Below are 25897 nucleotides of genomic sequence, written 5' to 3' on the forward strand. Positions count from 1 at the left end.
CATAAGAAAGAAGGATTTTTGGTGAATCTTTGAGACAGATGAGTCTCCTTTTTGGTGACTAACAGTTATGACTTCTGTATCCAATGCTGGACATTAGCCTGTTGGAAACAGAAACCTCCCAAGCCTTTCACTATTCATTTGTTAATGTACGTATATATTTGCTAACCTGTATTCTATGTGTATGTTGATTTGCCAGTATGTTGATTTAACTGTACCTCTTTGGTGTGGGAGGAGTTATGAACACGTTCAGACTCAGGACTCCATTTTATATTCTGTCTGCTTTATACCTCAGTAGAGATGGATTCATGTTTGCATCACACCTCAATGGAAGCAGATGCATATTTCTGTTTGGACTTCAGTATAGAAGTATGACTTATGGACTTCAGTGAGTATAACTATACCTAAAGATACCTAATTAAGAATGATACCCTGTGTACTCAACACAGAGAGAACTACATCCTGTCTATTACTCAATTTAAATAAGAAATGTGCCTATATGGTGAATTAATACAAGATGTTTGTGAGTAAACAAGATATGTTATTGTTCAAAGAAGGCTTTGTTTATTATCTCTGAGTGCATATTTTAACTAAGAGGTTTCAAGGGAAATAATAATATCTTTTGGGCAACTGCAACTGCAATTTCAACTGCAAAGAAACAACCATCCTCTGTTAACCAAATATATTTTTGTAATGGCATGTCTTTGTCCTTGGCAGTTCAAAGACATGGTTCTTCAGTTTAACAGCTGAGTTACCTGTGTGCCATTACATGAATGCTTATTAATATCACTTGTTCAAAGGGTTGACTTCTATCAAGGTCATGCTTTTCTTGACTAGTGGTTTTCAAAAGGTAATCTTCATATGTTCATGGAGATTCACATTTGCCAAATGGATATGACATCATTATTTCCTTTTCAATCAGGTTATGACTGCCATTTACGCCCAAAGGGATGGGTGCCCCAAGACTGAGTGCAGTTATTTCCAATATAACCGGAGGTGTCAATGTAGTGAAGTATCCAAGGTCCTGAATAAGCATTCAGCACCTTGGAGAGTTCCTTCAGAGTTCCTCTTGCAATTTCGGCATCAGGCGGGTGGCACACAAGAAACCCAGAGATTGCACATCCTCTCCTCCCCAATGTCTCTCCCATATTAAAAATAGAAAAAGCACAATTAGTAACCTATTAAGGTAACCTATTCCTTAGGCAAGGAATGTGCAGAGGTAGTGTTGCCAATTCATCCTTTTGCATGGCATTCTTTCGCGGTTTCCCATCCATGTGTTAACGAGGGTAGACCTTGCTTAGCTTCTGGGATCTGGTGACTTAGGGAAGCATTTCTCAGCCTGTGGGTCGGGACCTCTGGGAGGTCGCAAGTGGGGTTCAGAGGGGTTGCCAAAGACCAGTATTTTCTCTTGGTCATGAGGTTTCTGTGTGGGAAGTTTGGCCCAATTCTATCGTTGGTGGGGTTCAAGGGGTTCTTTGATTGTAGGTGAACTATATTCCTTCTTCTTGGCAGGGGGTTGGACTGGATGGCCCATGAGGTCACTTTCAATTCTACGATTCTATGATTCTATAAATCCCAGCAACTACAACTCCCAAATGTCAAGATCTATTTTCCCCAAACTCTACCAGTGTTCACATTAGAGCATATTGAGTATTTGTGCCAAGTTTAGTCCAGATCCATCATTGTTTGGAGTCCATAGTGCTGTCTGGATGTAGGTGAACTACAACTCCAGAACTCAAGATCAATGTCCACCAAAGTAAAGGTTAGGTAAAGGTTTATCTCCTGACATTAAGTCTAGTCATGTCCAATTCTGGGGGTTGGTGCTCATCTCCATTTCTAAGCCAAAGAGCCGGCCTTGTCTGTAGGTGCCTCCAAGGTCATGTGGCCAGCATGACAGCATGGAGCACTGTTACCTTTCCACCAAAGCGGTACCTATTGATCTACTCACATCTGCATGTTTTCAAATTGCTAGGTTGGCAAATGCTGGGGCTAACAGCGAGAGCTCACCCCATTCACTGGATTCGAACTGCTGACCTTTCGGTCAATAAGCTCAGCAGCTCAGCAGTTTAATCCGCTGCGCCATAGGGGATTCCATGCCCTTCTAGTATTTCCCTTTGGTCATTGGAGTTCTGTGTGCCAAGTTTGGTTCAATTCCATCATTTGTGAAGTTCAGAATTCTGTTTGATTGTAGGTGAACTATACATCCCAGCAACTACAACTCCCAAATGACAAATTCAATCCCCCCTCAACCCCACTAGTATTCAAATTTAGGCGTATCGGGTATTTGTGCCAAATTTGGTCCAGTGAATGAAAGAAAATACATCCTGCAGATCAGATATTTAGATTACGAATAACAGTAGCAAAATGAGAGTTATGAAGTAGCAACGAAAATAATGTTATGGTTGGGGGTCACCACAACGTGAGGAATTCGTATGAAGGGGTTGTGAAATTAAGAAGGTTGAGAACCACTGCCTTAAGGCAGGCCTGGGCAAACTTGGGCCCTCCAGATGTTTTGGACTTCAACTCCCACAATTCCTAACAGCCTACCGGCTGTTAGGAATTGTGGGAGTTGAAGTCCAAAACACCTGGAGGGCCCAAGTTTGCCCAGGCCTGCCTTAAGGCATTGAGGACCCTAGTGCTTCTGTATCCATCCACCCGTGGGCTTGTCTCCAGCCAGATGGAAATGCTTGACTTTTGAAGGCTGGTTAGCCCTCCTCACTTTGTTGTTGTTTATTCGTTCAGTCGCTTCCCGACTCTTCGTGACCTCATGGCCCAGCCCACGCCAGAGCTCCCTGTCGGCTGTCGCCACCCCCAGCTCCTTCAAGGACGGTCCTCCTCACTGAGCTTCAATTAATCCAGGAGGGAAGCCCCGAGTAAGGCAGAGCCTTCGGAGCCTTTTTCCCTCCATCTGGCCGCGAGGCGGTGCACTGCGCGGGCCCTTTAAGAGCCCTGCCGGCTGCGCCTGTCTCTTTAAAAGGCTGCCTCCGCGGCGTCCCCGGCTCTTGAAGAGGGCGAGGGCCATTGCGGCGCTCCCAGCCCCGAGCCCCGTCCTCCGCTTCTCAGCCGCAGCCGGAGCCCAGCCGCCGCCTCGGTCCCTCTCTTTCGAAATCGGCCTCCCCCCCAAGACCAGGACAAGATGGCTGAGATGGGCAAAGGAGTCACCGCGGGGAAGATCGCCAGCAACATGCAGAAGAAGCTCACCCGGGCCCAGGAGAAGGTACAGAAGAAAAAAAAAAAGGGGGGGGGGGCAAGGGAAAGCCAGCCATGTGGGCGAAGGAAGAGGGGCCGAGGCTTGCGCTCCTGGGGATGGATGACACTGACAGCTCCAGCCTCGCCATTAATCCCTTCCTTCTCCAGTCTCTCCGCCAATTGGGGCTTGGCATGGTGGAGGCTTGGGTGTCCCCCCTCCCCCGTTATGATGATTATGATTCCATTCAGCCCTGATTTCATTGCCGGGCTGAAATGTCACGTTTTCTGAAAGGCGTTTTCTGGTCTGCCTAGCTCATCTCTGTCCCCAGATGTTTTTGGCCCACAACTCCCAGAAATCCCAGCCAGTTAACCAGCTGTTATGATTTCTGGGAGATGAAGACCCCAGGTTGAGAACCACTGGGCTTTTTGTGGTGTGTCTGTGTGAGGAAGAACTGTATGCATTTGTGGATATATATTGTGTTTGCCAACCTAGCAGTTTGAAAACATGCAAATGTGAGTAGATCAATAGATACCGCTCCGGCGGGAAGATAACGGTGCTGGCCACATGACTTTGAAGGTGTCTACGGAAAACGCTGGCTCTTTGGCTTAGAAATGGAGATGAGCACCAATCCCCAGAGTCAGACTGCACTTAACGTCAGGGGAAACCTTTACCTTTACCTATTGTGTGTGCAGTCAAGCTCCATCTATTTCCACATATATGATGTGTGTGGAAGAGTGGTATACATTTGTACACACACATGCACATCTACTGGCAGTCCCCCAGTCATCTGATTGACAAGTGACTCTGAGGCTCCTTCTACACCCCGATTATCTGCTTTGAATTGGATTATATAGCAGTATAGATTGGACTTTCCACAGATATATAAACCTTCCTCACTTAGTTTCCAACAGACCTCACAACCTCTGAGGATGCCTGCTATAGATGTGGGAGAAATGTCAGAAGAATATGCTTCTGGAACATGGCCAGACAGCCCGGAAAACTCACAGCAACCCATGAAAGCTTTCAACAACACAGTGTAAACTCATTTTACCCAATTCAAAGCGGGTAATGTGGATTATACAGTACAACTGTACCCTCAATTTGCTTCTGATACAATAAATAAATCTGCTTTGATAATGCGCATTTTATTATGATTAGGCCCCAGCACTTTACCAACAGCCCTGGCCTTAGGTTAAGGTGAACGTTTTCCCCTGATATTCAGTCCAGTCATGTCTGACTATGGGGATTGGTGCTCATCTCCATTTCTAAACTGAAGAGCTGGCATTGTCCATAGCCACCTCCAAGGTCATGTGGCCGGCACGACTGCATAGAGCGCTGTTACCTTCCTGCCAAAGTGGTACCTATTGATCTACTAACATTTGCTTTGATAATGTGGCTTATATGCCAGTGTAGAAGGGTTCATAGTTACAAACAGGGCTAGACAACAGGAAGTGAGACAAATCTACCCCTAGGAAGGGAAATTTACTCCTGAAAGAGTCTCCACTGAAGTCTCACGGAGTCTCCACTGAAGCCTTCTCTCCAATCCTTGTTTCCACAACAAGTCAATGTTTTCAAAATCCAATGATCACAGGGACAGAAAATGAGGTGACATCTTCTGTGGAGGGTCAGACAGCACAACACAGGGGTGTTAACTCTTCCCAGTGCTATCCATATATGTGTGTGTGTGTTTGTGGACAGGGGGGTGGAGTTACATTTCTAAAAGTAACTGTTCCGACTTACAAATTTAGCTTAAGAACAAGCCTACAGAACCTATCTTGTTTGTAACCTATCCTGTTATACACAGACTACCCTTCCATCTATCTTTCTAGAGATGTATGCAGATCAGCTGTATATCTTTGTGTGTGCATGTATATGTATATGTATGTATATATACACATATAGCTCTCTCTATATGAAGTTTGGAAGAAGAGCTGCATAACTTTGTACTATGTACTATGCCTGTGGTGTGTGTGTGTGTGTGTGCGCGCGCAGAGTGGCCCAAAATGACTCTTTTTTGGTTTTAATGGTAATACAGTCTCACTTACCCAACATAAACGGGCCAGCAGAACGTTGGATATGTTGGATAATAAGGAGGGGTTAAGGGAAAAGCCCATTAAACATCAAATTACATTATGATTTTACAGATTACACATCAAAACATCACGTTTTACAACAAATTTGACAGAAAAAGCAGTTCAATACACAGCAATGTTATGTAGTAATTACTGTATTTATGAATTTAGCACCAAAACATCACAATGTATTGAAAAGATTGACTATGAAAACATTGACTGCTAAAAGGCAGACTGTGTTGGATAATCCAGAACGATGGATAAGCGAATGTTGGATAAGTGAGACTCTACTGTAACAGCTTATTCAGCTCATATGCAGTGGTTCCCAACCTGTGGTCTGCAAGAACTAAAATATGGTCTGTGGTATCACAGTTATTACTACGGATAACACAGCCCAACCGAATTTTTTTTTTCTTGGTGTCTTCATTTTGAGGCCTGTCCCTGGGGTTATTTGGGATGCTGATTCAGAAAATTGCATTGGATAGACCACATCGGCTTTAGATGATTAAATATGGTTTTCTGTAGGTGATCAGATGGTGACTACTGGGAGACATATGTTCTGTATCAGAAAATAGAGCTGATGTGGTCTATCCAATGCAGTTTTCTGCATCAGCACCCCAAATAACCAAACCGAATCTAAAGCTGACCAAAAACCGATTCGTAACCCTTTTGATACTAATGTTGGAAATTGGTCCCTGGTCAGAAAAAGGTTGGGAACCACTGACATATAGGGAACACATTTCCACGATGTGTGGCAAATCAGCTCTTGTCAATGGCGTTATGTATTGTGTCTAGAGGGCTCCTTGGTGACTTTTGGCCCACCCTGGATTTGTGTTTGTGTGAGGAAGAGCTGTGTGCATGACTATATGTGTATGAGGTGTGTGTGAGGAATAGTTAAAGGTGTGTGTGTGTATTCAGAAAAGCTGTATACATGTTCAATTTATGTATGTGCATGGTGTGTGACTGCTTGCAGAATATATGGATGGCATGTGTAAGAGCTGTATGCATTCGGGATGTTTCTGTGTGTGCGGAAGAGCTATGTTATGTATGTATGTATGTGTGTGTGTCTACGTGGGGTCGGCCCACCCACGCCTTCGCCCCCGCCATTGCGTTTCCTTGAGGCTCCCAGTTGGAGAGGCTTTAGCATTGGCGAGAAACCCGAGCGTTGCTTTGGCTTGCCTGCGTGCATGCGTCCGTGCGGGTTATTTATAGCCGCCGAGGTCAAAGCGCGAGAATTAACCAGAGAGAGAAAGAAAGAGCCAGAGAGAAGGATTCGCCCAGGCCTGGCCTCCAAGGGGAGGGGGAGGGCCTTCTGCTCCAAGTGACGTCACATGGAACGGGGGGGGGGTTGAGAGTTCCCTCTCTCTCTCGCTCGCCCCCAAACACGTGAGGCTGTCAATCTTCCCAGGCGCGCGCTTTTTCTCCCTCACAAGGTGAAGCCCCTATCCTCCGTCGCCTGGGCATTTCACCTGCAGAGGGAGAGAAAGAAAGGTCTCTCCATTTGTTCCTGGCCAGGAGGCGGAGTCCAAGGTTGGTGCCTGCCCTCCGGTTGTCATTTACTGAGACCAAAAAGAGAGGCTTAATTGGGGAATATGTCCGCTTCCAGGCTTCTTTTGAGTGGGAGCCATCATCTCTGCTGTTCTGCCTCAGCTCAGTGCTGTCGTATCACTGGAGGTGCATTATTACAAAGCCTTTAGCAGGCATGGGCAAACTTGGGCCCTCCAGGTGTTTTGGACTTCAACTCCCACCATTCCTAACAGCCGGTAGGCTGTTAGGAATGGTGGGAGTTGAAGCCCAAAACACCTGGAGGGCCCATGTTTGCCCATGCCTACCCTTTAGCCTTCTCTGCCAAAGAATGGAGGGTGCCTCACCAAACTACAACTCCCTGGATTCCATAGCATTTACAGTAGAGTCTCACTTATCCAAGCTAAACGGGCCGGCAGAAGCTTGGATAAGCGAATATCTTGGATAATAAGGAGGGATTAATGAAAAGCCTATTAAACATCAAATTAGGTTATGATTTTACAAATTAAGCACCAAAACTTCATGTTATACAACAAATTTGACAGAAAAAGTAGTTCAGTACGCAGTAATGTTATGTTGTAATTACTGTATTTACGAATTTAGCACCAAAATATCATGATATATTGAAAACATTGACTACAAAAATGGCTTGGATTATCCAGAGGCTTGGATAAGCGAGGCTTGGATTAGTGAGACTCTACTGTATTTATTTCCCACTTTTCTCACCCTCCAAGCGGTTCACGGCACAATCAATGGCAAAATTGAATGCCTCACCTATGTAAACATCAAATATCAAACAACAATACAGTAGAGTCTCACTTATCCAACATTAACGGGCCAGCAGAACATTGGATAAGCGAATATGTTGGTTAATAAGGAGAGATTAAGGAGAAGCCTATTAAACACCAAATTAGGTTATGATTTTACAAATTAAGCACCAAAACTTCATGTTATACAACAAATTTGACAGAAAAAGTAGTTCAGTACGCAGTAATGTTATGTTGTAATTACTGTATTTACGAATTTAGCACCAAAATATCATGATATATTGAAAACATTGACTACAAAAATGGCTTGGATTATCCAGAGGCTTGGATAAGCGAGGCTTGGATTAGTGAGACTCTACTGTATTTATTTCCCACTTTTCTCACCCTCCAAGCAGTTCACGGCACAATAAATGGCAAAATTGAATGCCTCATCTATGTAAACATCAAATATCAAACAACAATACAGTAGAGTCTCACTTATCCAACATTAACGGGCCAGCAGAACATTGGATAAGCGAATATGTTGGTTAATAAGGAGAGATTAAGGAGAAGCCTATTAAACACCAAATTAGGTTATGATTTTACAAATTAAGCACCAAAACATCATGTTAGACAACAAATTTGACAGAAAAAGTAGTTCAATACGCAGTAATGCTATGTAGTAATTACTGTATTTACGAATTTAGCACCAAAATATCACGATGTATTGAAAATATTGACTACAAAAATGCGTTGGATAATCCAGAACGTTGGATAAGCGAATGCTGGATAACTGAGACTCTACTGTATATAACAATAGAATAAAAAAAAACATTAAGACTATAAAATTGTGATAGCCATCACAGACACAACTTAAAACGTTTAAGCCATTGCATCGATTCTGGGTGTCTTTCCATATTTCTGTCAATACCTGCTTGAATAAACAGGTCTTGACATGCTTCTTAAACACTAGGAGGGAGGGGGCTGATCTGATCTCATTGGGGAGGGATTTCCACAGCCAAGGGGCCACTACCGAGAAGGCCCTGTCTCTCGTCCCCACCAGTCATGCCTGCAAGGGTGGTGGGACTGAGAGCAGGACCTCCTCAGCCAATCTTAGTGCCTTAGCTGGCTCATAAAGGGAGATGCATTTGGATAGGTAAGCTGGACAGGAACCATTTAGGAATGTATAGGCCAGTGGTTCTCAACCTGGGGTTCCCAGATATCTTCAACTCCCAGAAATCCTAACAGCTGGTAAACTGGCCAGGATTTCTGGGAGTTGTAGGTCAAAAACTTCTGGGGACCCCAGGCTGAGAACCACTGTTATAGGCTAAAGCCAGCATTCTGGCTGCCACCCATTGGACTACTTGAAGCTTCTGAACAGTCTTCAAAGGCAACCCCACATCGAGTGTGTTGCAGTAGTCTACTCTAGATGCAACCAGAGCATGGACTACTGTGGCCAAGTCTGACTTCCCAAGGTACAGGCACAACTGGCGCACAAGTTTTAATTGTGTGAAAGCTCCCCTGGCCACTGTTGAGGCCTGGGGTTCCAGGCTCAGAGATGAATCCAGGAGAACTCCCAAGCTCCGATTGAGCTCTAAGTGCCATCAAACTGCATTAACCCTACAGTGGAGATGTACCCAGAGTCCTCATTCTCTATTTCTCTCTCTCATGGCTCCACTCAGCAGAGAGGAAAGAGTAAAGGGGATCATCAGGAATTCCTGGAAAAACAATATATTTGCAAGAACGATCGATTCAGAGCCCTACCATCTGTCCATCAATCTTCCATGATTGGGAAGAGGCAACTCCTGTCACTGCTCCAACTTCTACTCATTTGGATGGAGGGCAGGATGGTGTTACCTCAGTGCTTCTGACATGAAAACCTTCTTCTCCCTTTCTTCGCCCCTTCTATACAGCTGAATAAAATCCCACATTACCTGCTTTGGACTGGAAAATATGTGTGGACTCAGATTACCCAGTTCTAAGCAGATATTTTGGGATTTTTTGCCTTGATATCCTGAGTTATATGGCTATGTAGAAAGGCCCTAAGATGCCGTTGAGGCCTCTTTCCTCCCTTCTTGTTCATGTCGACAGGAGACAGTCTGTCTGTCCCTCCTCTCTGTGTAGGCCAGCCCCACTTGCTTTGCCATCACCTGTTGTCACTCTTGATACATAGCATTTGCTTCATCTTTGGATCCCTTTTGTGCCCATTTAAGATTTAGTAAAAGAAAGAGCTGAGCTAGCCTGGTGTAGTTGTTTGATCATTTGAATCACTTCAGGGCCATGGAAACCCTTTGCTTAGGTGACCCTTAGATAAACCACACGCTGTCAGCCTCAGAGGAAAGCAAGGGCAAACTCACTCTGAATAAATTGCGCCAAGAAAACTCTCTGATTCCTTAGGGTCATCATAAGTCGGAAACACAATAACCACAAAAGGAATGGCTGATGTGGCTCTTGGGAAGGCTTTAGGCCATATTATTATTTTTTGATTTGTTACTTTAAGATTAAATGTCCTTATTTGTTGAAGGCTGGGAGCAGGGAGAGCCAGTTCAAAACCCTACCCAACCATAACAGAGAAAGTTCATTATATGACTGCCACTGTCTCCTTCACATGGTACCATCATAGCGCTTATATTCCACTTGAAGTGCCATGTGGAAAGTTGGGTGTTGGAGTCTGATGAGGCCCAAAAGCTGTCTGGCTGAAGATTTTAATGCCTCTCCCTAAACTGCAATTCCTGCAGTTCCACGGGATGTTGCCATGGCAATAAAAGTAGAATCATAGCACTACACTTGTGCAGGGTGAAAGAAACCTTATTGCATTGCGTGTCACTGGCTTGTGAGAATAAGATGGAAGGAGATATAGTTTCTGGCACCCTCTCAAAAGGAAGGCTGAGATAGAAGGTGATCTAACTGGAGTAGTAGTGTGCATTGAATGCACTGCTTTATTTGTCAATTAAAAAACCTATTTAAACAGTTTATTAATAGCCTTGGAGTGCTTGGAGAGGTTGGAGTGGTATTTCATTTGGGTGTCTCTGAAGCACTGCTCTTCTCCCATTTTTCTGAAGCAAATACCATCCTTGTTAGAAGGAAATATCATCCTTTGAGTCATCTCCTCTTCCCCACCAGCAGCCCAATTATTTGCCTATTTCCTTGGCAGGAGTCCCCTGCAAGCCCTACAATGGCAGCACAGGGTGTGCAAGCCCTACAATGGCAGCGTTAGCATCTTGTCCTTGGCTGCCAAAAAGAATCCAGTGTGGTGATTTATAGTCACCAGTGGTGCAGTGTGGTCCTACCCAAGCTGGTTTTGGATAAGTGAAAGATAGCTGATTTGACTGATTTGATCTTTCCGTGCTTTTGCTTGCCCTATTCTTAGCTGCAGATCATTTGTTCTGCCACTTCTGAAAAGTGGGTTATTTGTGATTGCTAACTGAGGGAAGGGAACTGTGATAACCCTAGGGCCATTTTTCGACACCAGAATTTTCCTGGAGACCACAAATAGCACAAAAAATGTGACTGAATGAGGCTCTTCCACTAAAGCTCCTGCTGGAAACTTCTTTCTGGTTCTGAAAAACTGTTTAATGATAAAGATGCTAGGCCACGTAAGGGGCCCACTTCAACCGAATCTTTAACCACAATTTGTAGAGAGATAACTTTGCAGAGGTGGATGCACTTATCCAAACTTGTGGTTGAACAGTTATGTTATATTTCAAGTGTATGCAGAGGTTCTATTCTTTGTACAGAAATAAGTTTTGGGGAAAACTTGTTCTGCCAGTTTGCAACAAAAGTCAGTTGTGGGTGATGTTGATTGCCTAGTACAAGTGGGAGAGATCTCCAACCCTCCTCCAAGGTAATCTGGCCCTAGAACAATACAGCTGGGGTTGTGTTAACCATGTTCTCTTTCCTAGTATATCTTTTTTCATGGAATGAAGAAGGTAGACTTTGCAGAGGTGGGAAAAAGATAAACCGTGTCTGTTTAATTGCACTAGGATGACATACAAATGGGAAGGAAAAGTTTGCTTGTTGAATTCCTTCTGTAGATTTCATACCACTTTCCCATTCTCGGACTCTGTACTGCCTTTAGTAGGAAAAAGGGTCTGCTTTCCATGCCTCAAGGATGGATTCTTATTTTCAAATACAATATGACCCCTGTATCTGTGGAATTGATATCCAACATGTCTGAAAAAGAGATGTTTTACCTAGATCTTTTCTAGATCCTCCAGTGAGATTCTATACTATGCTTCCACTGGAAGCTAACAATAGAGTTGCACTGGAGGACCTAGAAATGCTCTCTCTAAGCATTTTCTAGGTCCTCCAGTACAGTGCTATGCTATGCTGAAGCCGGAAGCATTCATTTCAATATGGTTCTATGTTACTTTTCCTCTAATGAGTGGTGTACCCCTTCTTTTCCTCCATTTATTTTCACAGTAACTCTGTCTCCTTCCACACAGCTGAATAAAATCCCACATTTTCTGCTTTGAGCTGGAATATATGGCAGTGTGGACTCGGATAACTCAGTTCAAAGCAGATGTTGTGGGATTTTCTGTCCTGATATTCTGGGTTATATGGCTGTGTGGAAGGGTCCTCCGAGAGGGTAACTGGAGCAAGGTCTGCCAGTGAATGGAGGACTGGATCTTACATCTCAGAGGTCCCAGTCTACTTTCCTAGTTACTGTACCACACAGAAAAACGTATATACATGCTTTGAGAAGCAGCAACTCAAAGTCACAGCCACTTGCTTTCAATAGCTGTGGCTACTGCTCGCTGGCAAAAGTTGCAGCATTCCCTTTTTCTGGGAGCAGGGAGGGAGAGAGGTTCCTTGCACACCTGTCCTCCACATGGAAGTGTGGTCCTACATGTGAGAATTTAGGTGGTGAAGGAATAGTTCTATTTCTGCCTCTGCAAGTCTGAGATGGATAAGTTAAACTCCGTTTCTAAATGGAGCAGGTCTATTTACAGCAGAACTCTTTGCCTGGGTGGCAAGTTGCTATGGAGTACAAAGTGTCACCTTACTTTTGGGAAGAAAGGCATGGTCATGCTGTCACTCCATGGCAGTTTGGAGCAAATAGTTCTTGATCTACTTTGGAATAACATTCAATGGAGAAGTGGCATTCTGTCTGTTTTACTTTATCCCGTTGTTTGGCTTGAATTTTACCAATTTTCTGTCTCAAGTAAGGGCTTTATGGCTTGAATAAGATCCAGTTCAACTTTATTCAAGCAGAGGACCAGCTATGATTTTTTGTCATTGTTCTGGCTTTTAAAATGGTAACAAATTGTGTATTGCAGAACTTCTCTTTGTGAAATTCTCTTTGTGAAGGTCTTAAAAGGAATGGCTTGCTGCAAGTGTGAGGGAATGTATAATCTAACAAACAAAAGATAAATGCTTATTGTTAGAAAGGCACAGCTATGACATCTGATGTGAGGAATATGCTTTGTTCTCTGTTATGATAACATACAAAAGCCACAATGTGTTTAAACATAAACAAGTTCAAGATGTATCAGCATGAAACATGCATCAGTGCTGGCCTAAATCCACTTGTTAGTCCCAACTAGAATAGACCCATTGAGTCAATGGGATTTACAGATATTTTGACTTGCTACATTCTTATTGATTCAGTGGGTCTACTCTAAATGGGAGTTACATTCATATTTAAGCCATGGCTTTGAGTCTAATGTTGTCAGCTTCGCTTGGCTGTGATAGGGGAATCCTGTCACTAGCTACTTGAATGTCCTCATGATGCAACTGGTCTGCTCTTGTTGGCTACATATTGGAAGTAGTAACCTCCCCACTTCTGACTCTGGGCTCAGGCAGGAGATGGGACTCCACCCAAACTTTTTTGGAAAGTGTATCTGGTTCCTATGTTGTTTTGCATTTTCAAGTTGTTTCTGATTTATAGCAACCCTAACACATGGTTTTCTTAGCAAAATTTGTTCCAAGGAGGTTTGCATTGGTCCTCCTAAAACAGAAAGAATGGGACTTGCCCAAGGTCACTAAATGGGTTTTTGTGACAAAGCAGGGATTTGAACCTTGGTCTCCAAAATCTTAACCTAACACACAAACCACTCTACTACATTGGCTCTCTGCTGCTCTCAAATGTCAAACCACTACACCATGTTGTTCTGCCATACACTGTCACAAACATTGCTCTGTATCTTTTAAGAACAAAGGTCATAAATATCTAAACTATTCTTGTGACCTCATATAAAGATTAAAAAGTTTGGCAAAAATCCTTGGAAGACAGAAGGATTTCTTCCACCAGTGGAAAGACTATTGATCCACCAGAGCTGTTCTGCTGGCTAAAGAGAGAAGGAAATAGCCTTAATGTTTTTGCAGTCTCCTTTAGCCTCTGAAAATAATCTGGAAATTTGAGAGATCTTTCAAAACAGTGGTGGATAGTGGTATTGGGGACTGCCGGTGGTTTAGAGAACTGATGTAGAAAGAAAAATCCAACCCTCTCTCTGCTGATAGAAGTGTTTGGAATAAATTGTGTTGATAGAAAAGTTTGTAGCAAATTTATTCCCATAGCTGAAATAAAACTTTGGATCCCACCCACTGTATGTGGGCGTAGGCATGATAGTGAAATAGCTTGAGATGGTTTTGGTCCAATTATGACAGAGAGGGAAAGTACCCAAGAAAGCTTTGCTATGAAGAAGTCACAGTGCTAACAAGGGAGAAAAGTGGGCAGATGGCGATGTAGACCAAAGAAGAAGATGGAGATGTAGACCATACCTCACAACCTTGGAGGATGCCTGCCACAGATGTGGGCGAAACATCAGGAGAGAAAGCTTCTGGAACATGGCCATACAGCCTGAAAGACTCACAGCAGCCCAAAGAGAAAGGAATCTATCATTTAAGCTGTAGGAGGCTGTGATGCACTGAGATATTTAAATTATCCCAGATTTGTCCTGTGTAAAATATAGTAATTCAGGGTGCTGTTAGAAATCCAGTGAGGTTAATTGGTTTGAACTTTGGACTAGAGATTTGGGAATCAGTGTTTCAATCCCTGTTCTGTCAAGGAAACTCACTGACTTTGGTTGGGCAAGTTACACTCTCAGTCTCAGAAGAAGATAATTCCAAACTACCTCTGAAAAGATTTTCCTAAGGAAATCCTAGGTTAGGATAACTCTAAGTTGGAACCAAAAAAAGAAGGCACTCGATGAGAACCAGAAAACAATAAATGGTGTGATAAGTAGTGGAAGCCTAGGTATGTGGAAAGTGTTTCATGGTTATTCCATGGTGAAATAAGGATTCTGTTTATTAACCTACATGCCCTAAGGGTCTAGAGCCATCAGATCCTATCAGCTCTGTTTAGTTCTTGGATGGGAGACTGCCAATGAATACCAGATGCTGTAGGCTATATTTCAGAGGATGAAATGGCAAAACCACTTCTGAGTATCTTTGTCTAAGAAAATGGTGTGAAATTCACAGGGTCACTATAAGTTGACAGATGATTTGAGCCAGCCACACATATTCCTACCATAGCCTCACCACTTCATTTGGAAAGGAAAGTGGGTAGGGCATATCACCTGTGCTATGAAAGCTATAAAATCTGAAATCAAAATAATATTTGAATCTGGACTATGGAAATAGTGCTATCTTATTCTTCTCTGACAAAGCCTCCTGATCTAGTCTACACTAACTTCACTTCCACTGTCCTTCAGCATTAGTCATTTTTAGGCTAGTTACTGGATCTTCAGGAGATTATCAATCAATAAAAGCATTATATGTGTTACTTGATAAGGAACTTCTCATGAAGTGGTGAGGATGGATGTTGTCATATTTCCAGAACACACAGGGATGTCTATCCTGATCAAGAGTCTTTGTGTATTTGTGGCTGTTTTATGAGAAGAGATACTTCTTCTCATTTTAGGATGTGGACATGGGATGGGAATATCTTGTAAGCATTTAAAATGTGCCCTTATGCCAGTGGCTTTCAAACATTTTGTCTTAATGGAACATGTTTCCAAAAAAGTTACCTGTCAAGAAGTCTTTGGGTGTCTCTTGGAATCTCTATATTTTGGGTAGGGTTAAAGGGCGTGATCTACAGAAGAGGAGCACAGGCACTTAAAAGATCTACTAGCAGATCCCTGACTGATCTGTAGCAGACCACTAAGGATTTTTGATTTTCTGGCTCTCAAACTTCAAACTAGGCCGCTGAAATAAAGAAAGCTTGGGGCTTGAAACTACAGTCCAGTTCAGGTGCTGAATATTATCTTAGGCTCCATATTTCAAGGATTTGGGATATTAAATAGCTGAATTAGCAAATGAATAATAAAAAAACCTGAGTCCGCCCTGAGTCCCCTCGGGTGAGAAGGGCAGGGTATAAATGTTGTAAATAAATAAATACATAAATAAATAAAACATTTCTACTGTGTTACTGATAAGTCAGTTTGTCTGTGTGTGTAAGTAAAATGTTACAAGGAATGTTACTTGCAACACATTACTTTTCAGAGCAATGAAGAAATAACCGTTTTTTTAAAATACAAAGTAATGACTGGAGATTTAAAGTGTGTGTAAAGTGTATGTAAAGCACTCAAAATTCTAAGAGGTATCCTGTTTTTACAGATATTTCCTTTATTTGGTGCACTAACTAGATTTACTGGCCTCCCCACTGCCTCAAGTGAACTAATTGTGTGTATCCTGAAACACATAATAGTGCTATCCAACACTGCTCAATTTAAAGGAAAGTTAGAAGAAGAGGGTAACTTTGGCTGTCAAAGTTACTATCTTAGTAAGGAGACCCAAGTTCCTTTTGGCTGAAGGGCAATGAATGAATGAATGAAAGATAGATATTATCCAAAAGCGGTATGTCTTCAGATTGCCTTTTGACTTATAGTGACTGAGTTAATTTATAGGATTTTCTTAGGCATGGAAACATTACAAATGGTTTTGCCAATTTCTTCCTTTGAAATATAACCAACAATAGTACTTGTTCTTTATTGGCGGTCTCCCATCCAAGTAATAACTGGGGCTGACCTTGCTTAGTTTCCATGACCAGGAAGGAGCTAGTACCTTTAGAATATTCAGCCCCCCAAAAGCTTAGATAAACTTAAATAAGCTTAAATATCATGAAAGCACCAGAAATATCTGCTGCTGTAGGCTGCATTTCAGAGAAAGCAATGGCAAGCTACCTCTGAGTATTTCTTAGCTAAGAAAACCCATTAAAATGTATGGGGTAGTGATAGGTTGAGAGACAACAAGGAGGCACCTGTCTACCAGTACACCTCAATGTTTTCAGACATGTTTTTTCAGAAATGTAAAATTAATAAGTATTATAGTCTGAAAGTCAAGCAGATGTCAGTTGGTGCAAAGTAGGTTAAGAAAGGCTTGCTGACAGGTGGCAGCACCTTTTGAAAAAGTGATCCATGTAACATATGTTTGGGCATATCTGCTATATTTATCCACTTCTGTAATCACAGATGGTATGACAGGGGCATTATGGGAAACCACAATTGCCTGGGGTACATGTCTATATGGGAAGAGGAGCAATGTTCCACATGGTGTGAAAGGAAATCATGAAAAAGAGTATGCATCACAAGGCAAGACACAAGGCAAGACATTCATCATCTATTTCATTATGGCTTGGAACCAAAGGTCTTGTAAATAAAAAGTGTATGTGAGTCACTGAAAATCTTCTTCTGAGGGTCAAGAACCCTTTAAAAGATTGTTGAATGGTGGACTGTAGAAGTCTACAAAATTTTCTGCCTTCCTCCAGTGAAAGTTCCTTCAGTCCCTTCTATTCATTGAAGGTAAATTCTTCATACAACTGTGAAACCAATTATACTGTAGAATTAATGCACTGATGCCACTTTAATAGCCATGGTTAAATGCTATGGAATCATGGGCTGTGTAGTTCTATAGGGTCTTTAGTTTTCTCTACCAGTGAGAATGTGGGTGCTTTACCACGACTTCCAGAATTCCTTAGCATTTAGCCATGGCAGTTAGAATGGTGTCAAACTGCATTAATTGTACAGTGTAATTGCATTTTTCAATTGTATCTGGAGATACCAGGAACTGAATCTGGGATCTTCTAGATGCAAGACATGTTTTTGGCCCCAAACCTACATCTTTTTCCCAATGAAAAGTCTAATTATTTCCTTTGCAAAATGTCATTCATAACCATTTGGAGATCATAACCTTTTGGAAAAGGTTTGATCTTTCAGAGATGAGCCAAAAACCCATTAGTGAAGAATCTTCTCATATGATATACAACTAAATGTAATATGCAAGGCAATGTCTTCAGCTATTAGTCTGAACCTATTGTCTCTGATCTGTTAGGAAAACAGAGAATATGTCAGTGTATAAAAACAGCAGGGTTTCGGAAGTGCTTTTCAGTGCCCAAAAATATGTCTACTCTCCCACAAAACAACTAGTTTTACATCATGCACTCAAGAGACAAAATGAGTAGTCCTTGGTAAAAGAACATATTTGGTTTACTCACAAACATAGCTTATCAGTCTAGTTTCAGGTATGCTTGAGATAGCTTCTCTGTGCAGATGGGACAGGGCATCTTTCTCACAACATCAGGCATGTGTTGCTCTTAGCAGCCTAAAGAAGAATCTAAAATGGAGTCTGATGTCTGAGCAATCTCAGATCGGATCATGTGGTCTGCAGCCCCTTCCACAATCTCTCAGGAAACATAGAGCAAAATAAGCTGCATACCAGAACATATATACAAAACAGTAATCAAACAGAATAATAGATTTACAAATTACTAGAGGAGGCTTGAAGAAGGTTGTTATTTTCAACAATTTCCTAGTCACAAGTTAATTGACAACAGGTGTTTTTCATCTCCAAATGGCTTACACACCATTGTGTTTCTTCCCCAGCAGTGTACAGAACCATAAAAAGGTTTTGTATATTTGGAATATCTAAACTGGGATTCCAACATGGCAAAGATAATTTTAATCTATAGATTTATGTCACAGAACTCTTTCCTTGTCCGTTGTTCATGTGATATGTTTATAAAACATACTTTCTGACAGTGTTCATCCAATGATTTAAAAATTCAGTGATCTTTTGCACTCTAAGATAAATTAGCACAATTTAGGGAAAACCTTAGATTCACTTTGCATACTCCAGGATTCGTTTTGTGATGCTATAATGAGACAGTGACTTTAGTGTCTGTCTTTTCACAGTGTCTCTTTTCATAGGCCTTGTCCTGAAATAAACTTGTTGTAATCCCTGAGCTTTCTTTGTTTTTTTAAAGGCAAAATATCCCAGCATACCATTGTGAAATCAAATATCAGTCCCTCACTCTTAGCATACGAAACCCTTCCTCCCCCTGCTTACACACAGACCCACACCACACACTTACATCTACCTTTAAGGCCCATGTGCTGATAATATCTGACATACCAGCTTGGTATCTAAGGGATAAAGGAATTTATTTTGGTACTTAAGGCAGTTAATCCTACACGCACCTTTTCTCTTCTCTACTGAGAAAAAAATGCTACAAGAGTGAATAACATCCCACACCAGCTGCTTGAAGTAGTAGCCTCACTTTGTTTAGCAGTATAGCTGGTCCTGTGTGTTGACATAGCATTGCAGATTCTATTCTGTCATTCTCAACAAACCTACTTCCTAGTGCAACCGTATTTGAAATCAGGATTAACCTTTATAGAAGGTTCCCCCTGGTTGTTTTGATTGTGTTCTAGGTCTATGCCTTTCCTCACTACACCAGAAGAAATCTTGTAAAATCGATTTTGGATATATCCCAATATAGTATAAAAACATAATTGACATTCTGTTTGAATTATTTATTTGTTCCATTTGTCAGTATACAACTATTAGTTGATAGAATAATAATTATTAGTTACAGTCTTTCTTCCAATGTGTTCCAGGAGAAGCCATGTCCATCTGACTGCTTCATCTTCCTAGCAGCTCCATGAGATAAGTCAGGACAAGGGAGAATATGATAAGCTCAGGTTTCTCTTGTGAGTTTCATTGCTGAACCTGGCTCTCTTCAATCCCAGGCCACACCCACACTACCATATAATGCTCCCTCCTCCTACGTCTTACTTTCGGGGAATGTCTTATATTTGCAATTCACCAAAACCTCTGCCAGGTCTTATTTTCAGGGGATGTCTTATTTTCAGGAAAACGAGAGACAGGGCCTTTTCAGTAGTGGCTCCCCACCTATGGAACACCCTCCCCAGTGAACTCAGGCAGGCTCCCTCCCTCCTATCTTTCTGTAGGAAAGTTAAAACTTGGTTGTGGGGCCAGGCTTTCGAATAAAAATTAGCAGCACTAATTATTATTATGTACGCTGGAACTCAATTGAAAGACTCCGTCTTTTAGGCTCGAACATGCCCATCTGTATTTTTTAAGTGTTTTTATGAATGTCTGATGCAATTTAAAAACTTTTTAATTGATTCACAATGTATTGTACAATTTTATATATGTGTTTTATTGTAAGCTGCCCTGAGTCCCCTATTGGGTGAGAAGGGCGGGATATAAATACAGTAGAATCTCACTAATCCAAGCCTCGCTTATCCAAGCCTCTGGATAATCCAAGCCATTTTTGTAGTCAATGTTTTCAATATATCGTGATATTTTGGTGCTAAATTCGTAAATACAGTAATTACTACATAGCATTACTGCATATTGAACTACTTTTTCTGTCAAATTTGTTGTATAACATGATGTTTTGGTGCTTAATTTGTAAAATCATAACCTAATTTGACGTTTAATAGGCTTTTCCTTAATCCCTCCTTATTATCCAAGTTATTCGCTTATCCAAGCTTCTGCCGGCCTGTTTAGCTTGGATAAGTGAGACTCTACTGTATTGTAATAAAAAAAATTAATAAATACATAGAGCAGGAAAGGATCATGGACATGGTGCAGCCAAAGCCTTGGTGTCCTTTAAAGTCAAGACTTAAATGCATGCACCTTTGGGATAGATTTGTTTGTCCTGGATATTTCTAGCAGATCTAGAAACATGAAGGAAAGAATAATTTGAGTACTGATATGTGTTTTAAAACTCTGAGTGAGCTTGTGCTAGAATACGTGGGTGGTAACAACTAGCAACTTGGAAACAGCAGCAGTACATCCCTCGCTTGGATGAAGTATAGTGTAACATTACGTACTGAGAGTCTAACACATACTGTAATAAAATCCAGCTGAATAATATCACGAAGGACCTTAACTTTGAAAGTCTTGCTGTATTCTCCTCCCTCTCTCAGGTCCTTAATGTGGCAATGATCCCACTATTTCTATGCTAATAGTGATCGGCTTTTATATTGCACCTTTTCATTGCTTATTTCTAGGACAAGTGTTTCACTTTGGCAATGAATAAAGATTACCATATATATAATGCTCTTGCCTCAGTTTCTCCTCACTGCAGTTCTCATCTCATCTAGTGATGGAAGAGAAAGGAACAATATCAAAAATTTTAAACGTGTTTATCCAGTATCTCATTTGCAAGATTATTAATAGTGAATGTGTGTGTATCTTTTAGTTTTACATAACTAAAATAACTAGAAAAGACAAGCAACCAGCTTTGGATATTCTTTTAACAACTCAGTACAGCATTTTAATTTTCATAGATATCCTATGAAGAAGTGCATTTCTTCTGAAAAAGAATCCTTCCGCTGCTATTCAAAAAAGGGCAAAAGTTAAATGATCAACTTTAGAGCGTGGGTTTGGATCCTCTCCATATAAAAAGTGAATGTGCTAAAGTCTTTTGGAGTGATGTCAGCATAGAGAAGGGAATTGAGGGCTCAGATGGAGTACTTATTATGCTTTAAAACAGTGAGAGAGAAATAGAGCTAATTCTGCCAAGAAATAGTAATCTTGGTTTGAATCTGCAAAACACATCATTGTTAAGGGAGTAGCTGCTTGTTTTATGTGCAGCCTTTTATTGTTTGGCTTGTACTGTATTAAGTGGAAGGGCCAGAAGTAAAGAAGCCTGGAGAGAAGGACAGAGAAAAGGCTGTATTATTATTAGCTGTGGTGGAAGGAAATAAATATACTTGATGTAAAAATATAAGAGGGAAAATTGATAGCATTTGGTTATTCTTTTGCACATTTTTTGAGTTTGTTGGAATTAATGACTTCACTCCTGAGGAGAAAAGAGGAAGACCTCCATCTTCACGGCCACATGAGACTCTTTGGTTCCATCTCATCTATTGAAGGAAATAATGGTCGTGTACAGTTTCATGAGAATTAATTCCAGCAACTTCCCTTATTCTTTGGAAAATGTTACAGCTGGATCTGAATTGCATCTTGGACCAAAATTCTTTTCTGGAAATCATCAGGAGTAGTTAGAATTATATTTGTTACCCACTTCTCTTAATACTTCAATGCAGGGTACAATAGAGTCAAAACATATGAACATAAAATACATACAATAAAATACATAGATAAAAACCATTATAAAAACATACACTAAACACAGGGTACAAAATCAACATATAGTGGTAACAGAATCTAAATTCAAACTCATGATTCAGAGTTGACTGGATAGTCCTGCCGGAAGAAATAGGTTTGTAATTCTGTTTTTAATTCTGATGACTCATTTAGCTGTCAGACCTCTTCTGTCAGGTCATTCCATAGTCTTACTGGGTGATAGTTACCAGTTGGGTTGTAGTTAGCGTCCCTCAGAGGATCTGTGTACTAAAGGGTGGATTGTTCAGGAGAAGGCAAACCTGTAGGCGACCTAGACCCAAATCATGGAGGGCTTTAGGTCAAAATCAACACTTTGTACTTTACCTGGAAACTAATTGGCAACCAGTGGAGTGACTTTAGGATGGGTGTAATATGCTCACTCTAGGATGTTTCTGTAACTTGGTGCAAAGGTAGGTTAAAGATAAAGGTTTTCCCTGATGTTAAGTCTAGTTGTGTCCAACTCTGAGAGGTTGTGTTCATCTCAATTTCTAAGAGCCGGTATTGTCCGTAGACGTCTCCAAGATCATGTGGCCGGCATGACTGCATGGAGCACTGTTACTTTCCTGCTTTTTACCTATTGGTACAAAGGTAGTCCAATGTAAAGCGTATTGCAGAAGTCCAACCTTGAGGTTACCAGTGCATGCCCTCCCATCTTTAGGTCCCCTGATTCTAGGAAGGGGCACAGCTGGTGTAGCAGCTGAAGCTGGTAGTAAGCACTTCTGATCGTTGTATCTACATGAGCTGACATTTGGAGAGATGGATCCCGGAGCACTCCCAAACTGCGAACACAGTCTTTTAGGGGGAGTGTAACTCCATCAAGAACTGGTAATCCCTAGATTAGGACCCTTGATGGCAAGCATCTCTGTTTTGTCTCTGTTTCAAACGACATTATATGGCAGTGTAGATCGAGCCAGTATAACTTTCATACCTGTAGGACCAGTAGACATGGTTTTCCCTATCTACATCCAACAAAATATATTATTTCTAGGAATTTTCTAGGTCCTCCAGATACTCCTATCTATACTTCCACCAGAAGTTACCATACAGTTTTGAGAAGATCCTGGCAAATTCCTAGAGAGGATACTTCTCTAGGTATTTTCTATGTCTTCCAGTCAGACATAGTTAATTTCAAAATTTTTCCCTATTATCCAAACATTCCTGTTCACAGTATACTGTGTACTTCTTCTAGATCATTCATTCTGATCTCATTCTGTGAGCAGCAATAACAAAACTCTGCAGCTTACTTACGTTTGTTTGAAAAAAAAAAAGTCCAATTATAATGCTTGATTTCAATTTTACTCAGGGAAATTCATCTAGAGATCAGCACATTATTATGATGGAATATTGTGGTTTTTAATGTTGGATACCTGGACACATGAGTTCAAATCTTTTTACATAGTAGCTATGAACAAGTAAGTATCTGGAAAAATAGAGGAATAGCAATGATAGTTATATTTTGACACTGCATTTTATAAAGCCAGAAAAGTGTTATACAGACAGAGATGCTACACTTGCACTCCTTCTGGGGGGAAGTCTCAATACTCCATTGTTTGGAAGTAGCAAGTAGGTTACTATTATTAGCTATTGGATGCCAGGGGTGCATATTAAACATAGATCTTATCTGTAGACATTTTGAGGCAAAAAGAAACATCTGACTTATTAACCAGTTAAATGTTTCTTACGCACGTTTATGGCTTACAAAGATCTGAAGGGTTATTGTGGCATATAGCAACAATGCCTCTTTTCCCACATGTCCTTCCTTTTAAGGAGTTGTTGACTTTTCCTTAACATCAATGCCCAGTGGAATATAATGGCATCTATTATTTACAACACCGCAGTTCCTCAGTGCAGCTCAGTGTCCGCTCTGCAGTGTCCTCAGTAGAATTTATACAGGAGAGACACTGGTAATTTACCAATATAGCCGTGTTCTTATTTTGCATTTGAGCCAGATGGGGAATGGGGGTTCCCTCAATATATTTAAAAGAAAAACATTGTGCGATTTTTTTTAGAGTTGACTCTCTTCTGGTCTCTAATCACTCACTGTAGAACAAGATAAGCAACATGTACTGTTTCCGTAATCTTTTATCACTGACTAAGATGACAGAGGAGAATGGGATCTGCAGTTCAACAATATAATAATAATAATAATAATAATAATAATAATAATAATAATAATAATAATGAAAATTTTTATTTATACCCTGCCACCATCTCCCAGAGGAACTCAGGGCAACTCACAAAGCACTCAAAGGAGCAACACACAAAATACAAAAAGTGCAGAAACAAGACAGCTGGACCATAAGGAAGGCTGAGCAAAGGAAGATAGATGCTTTTGAACTTTGGTGCTGGAGGAAAATCCTGAGAGTGCCTTGGACCACAAGAAGATCCAACCAGTCCATCCTCCAGGAAATAATGCCCAACTGCTCACTGGAGGGAAGGATATTAGAGGCAAAGATGAAGTATTTTAGCCACATCATGAGAAGGCAGGAAAACTTGGAAAAGATCATGATGCTGGTGAAAGTGGAAGCAAAAAGGAAGAGAGGCTGACCAAGGGCAAGGTGGAGGGACAGTATCCTTGAAGTGACTGGCATGAACTTGAAGGAACTGGGTGCGGTGACGGCCGACAGGGAGCTCTGGCATGGACTGGTCCATGAGGTCACGAAGAGTTGGAAATGACTGTGTGATTGAGCAGCAGCAGCAGCAGAAACAATAACATCAAACAGTAACAACCAACATAAATATCACACTTCAAACATCCCCCTGGTTAAAAAGAATAAAATACAGCAATGGCTGCAGGTATAAAACAACAGTACCCAATATATCAGTCTTATAAAGTTCTTAATGAAATAATTTATAGGTCCTCAATTATATTCATAAAAATAATCTAAATATGGTCAAAGGCATGTCAAAAAAAACATGTCTTCAATTGTGTACGGAAGGCTTGGAGAGTGGGGGCTAGCCTGATCTCCCTTGGGAGGGCATTCCAAAGATGGGAGCCACCACCGAGAAGGACCCCTCTCTCGTCCCCACCAACTGTACTTGAGACGGTGGTGGGACTGAGAGGAGGGCCTCCCCAGCAGATCTCAAAGCCCACACTGGTTCATAGAAAGAGAAGTGGTCTCGCAGATAGATTGGACCTGAAGCGTATAGGGCTTTATAGGTAATAACCAGCACTTTGAATTGGATCCTGGAACTCCTTGGCAGCCAGTGGAGCTGCTTTAATGGTGCATATGAGGGTGTATGAACATTGGGCCACACCATAATAGAGCATGCTTTCTCCCATGCTATAATCAATTTACTCATTTGAAAAAGTGATGTAGTAGGACATTTTGGAATTCCAGCCTTCATCATGGCAGGCACAATGGAGACATCACCAAGAAGATACCACTGATGGTAAATGATGCCCTGGTACCCGTTAATCAAAAAGTCTTCACATCCATGGGTCTATGAAATATAGGTTACTATCATTAACTTCTCTCATTTTTCCTGTCTGTATGAGAGAGGGAGAGGGTTCTGTCCAGCAGCCAAATTAGTGCTGTTCCATGCGGCATTCACTGTCTGAAATCGTTGTTTTAACTGTTAGGTTTTAGAAAGTTTTTAGAGTTGGGTTTTAGAATATTTTTATATTTTTCCTCTGTATTATTTTTATTGGTTTTTTATTTGTTCATTTTCTTGGGAGCTCTTGTGGGCTCGGAGGTGAAACACAAATACTTTAAATAAACACATTATAGGGAGTGAATGAATAGGAGATAAATCCATGTGCCATGTTTGCATTGGGGAGGAGGTCAAGCACAGATACTTACTTGATGAGACTCACCTTGATAAATTTATGAAATGATGTGGGACAGAAATATACAGGTTAATAATGTGATAATGTCTGCAGGTCTGTGAGATAGACTCAGTGCCTAGGAATTTGAATCTAACAGGACAGATCAGAAAATACTGTAAATTTCTTCCTCCCCTGCTTCATTCCTTTCTCAGTTCTA

At 41.2% G+C, this 25897-nt stretch overlaps 1 protein-coding gene across 21 annotated transcripts in view; it reads left to right on the forward strand.

Annotated features, from left to right (window-relative positions):
• The first annotated feature begins 2912 nt into the window (after positions 1-2912).
• bin1 (bridging integrator 1) overlaps positions 2913-25897 on the forward strand; it is a 156186-nt gene continuing 133201 nt past the window's right edge. For 4 of the 21 annotated variants that reach the window (XM_062967348.1, XM_062967339.1, XM_062967343.1 and 1 more), the window contains exon 1: positions 2915-3214. In XM_062967348.1, coding sequence (XP_062823418.1) covers positions 3134-3214 — 81 coding nt within the window. In that variant the 5' untranslated portion in view covers positions 2915-3133. Of the gene's footprint in view, positions 3215-6673; positions 6790-25897 lie in introns of those variants that run through there. The other 17 variants (XM_062967342.1, XM_062967344.1, XM_062967349.1 and 14 more) reach the window with 12 other exon arrangements.

Source organism: Anolis carolinensis, chromosome 1 (assembly GCF_035594765.1).
Source record: "Anolis carolinensis isolate JA03-04 chromosome 1, rAnoCar3.1.pri, whole genome shotgun sequence".
In the NCBI taxonomy this organism is placed as follows: Eukaryota; Metazoa; Chordata; class Lepidosauria; order Squamata; family Dactyloidae; genus Anolis; species Anolis carolinensis.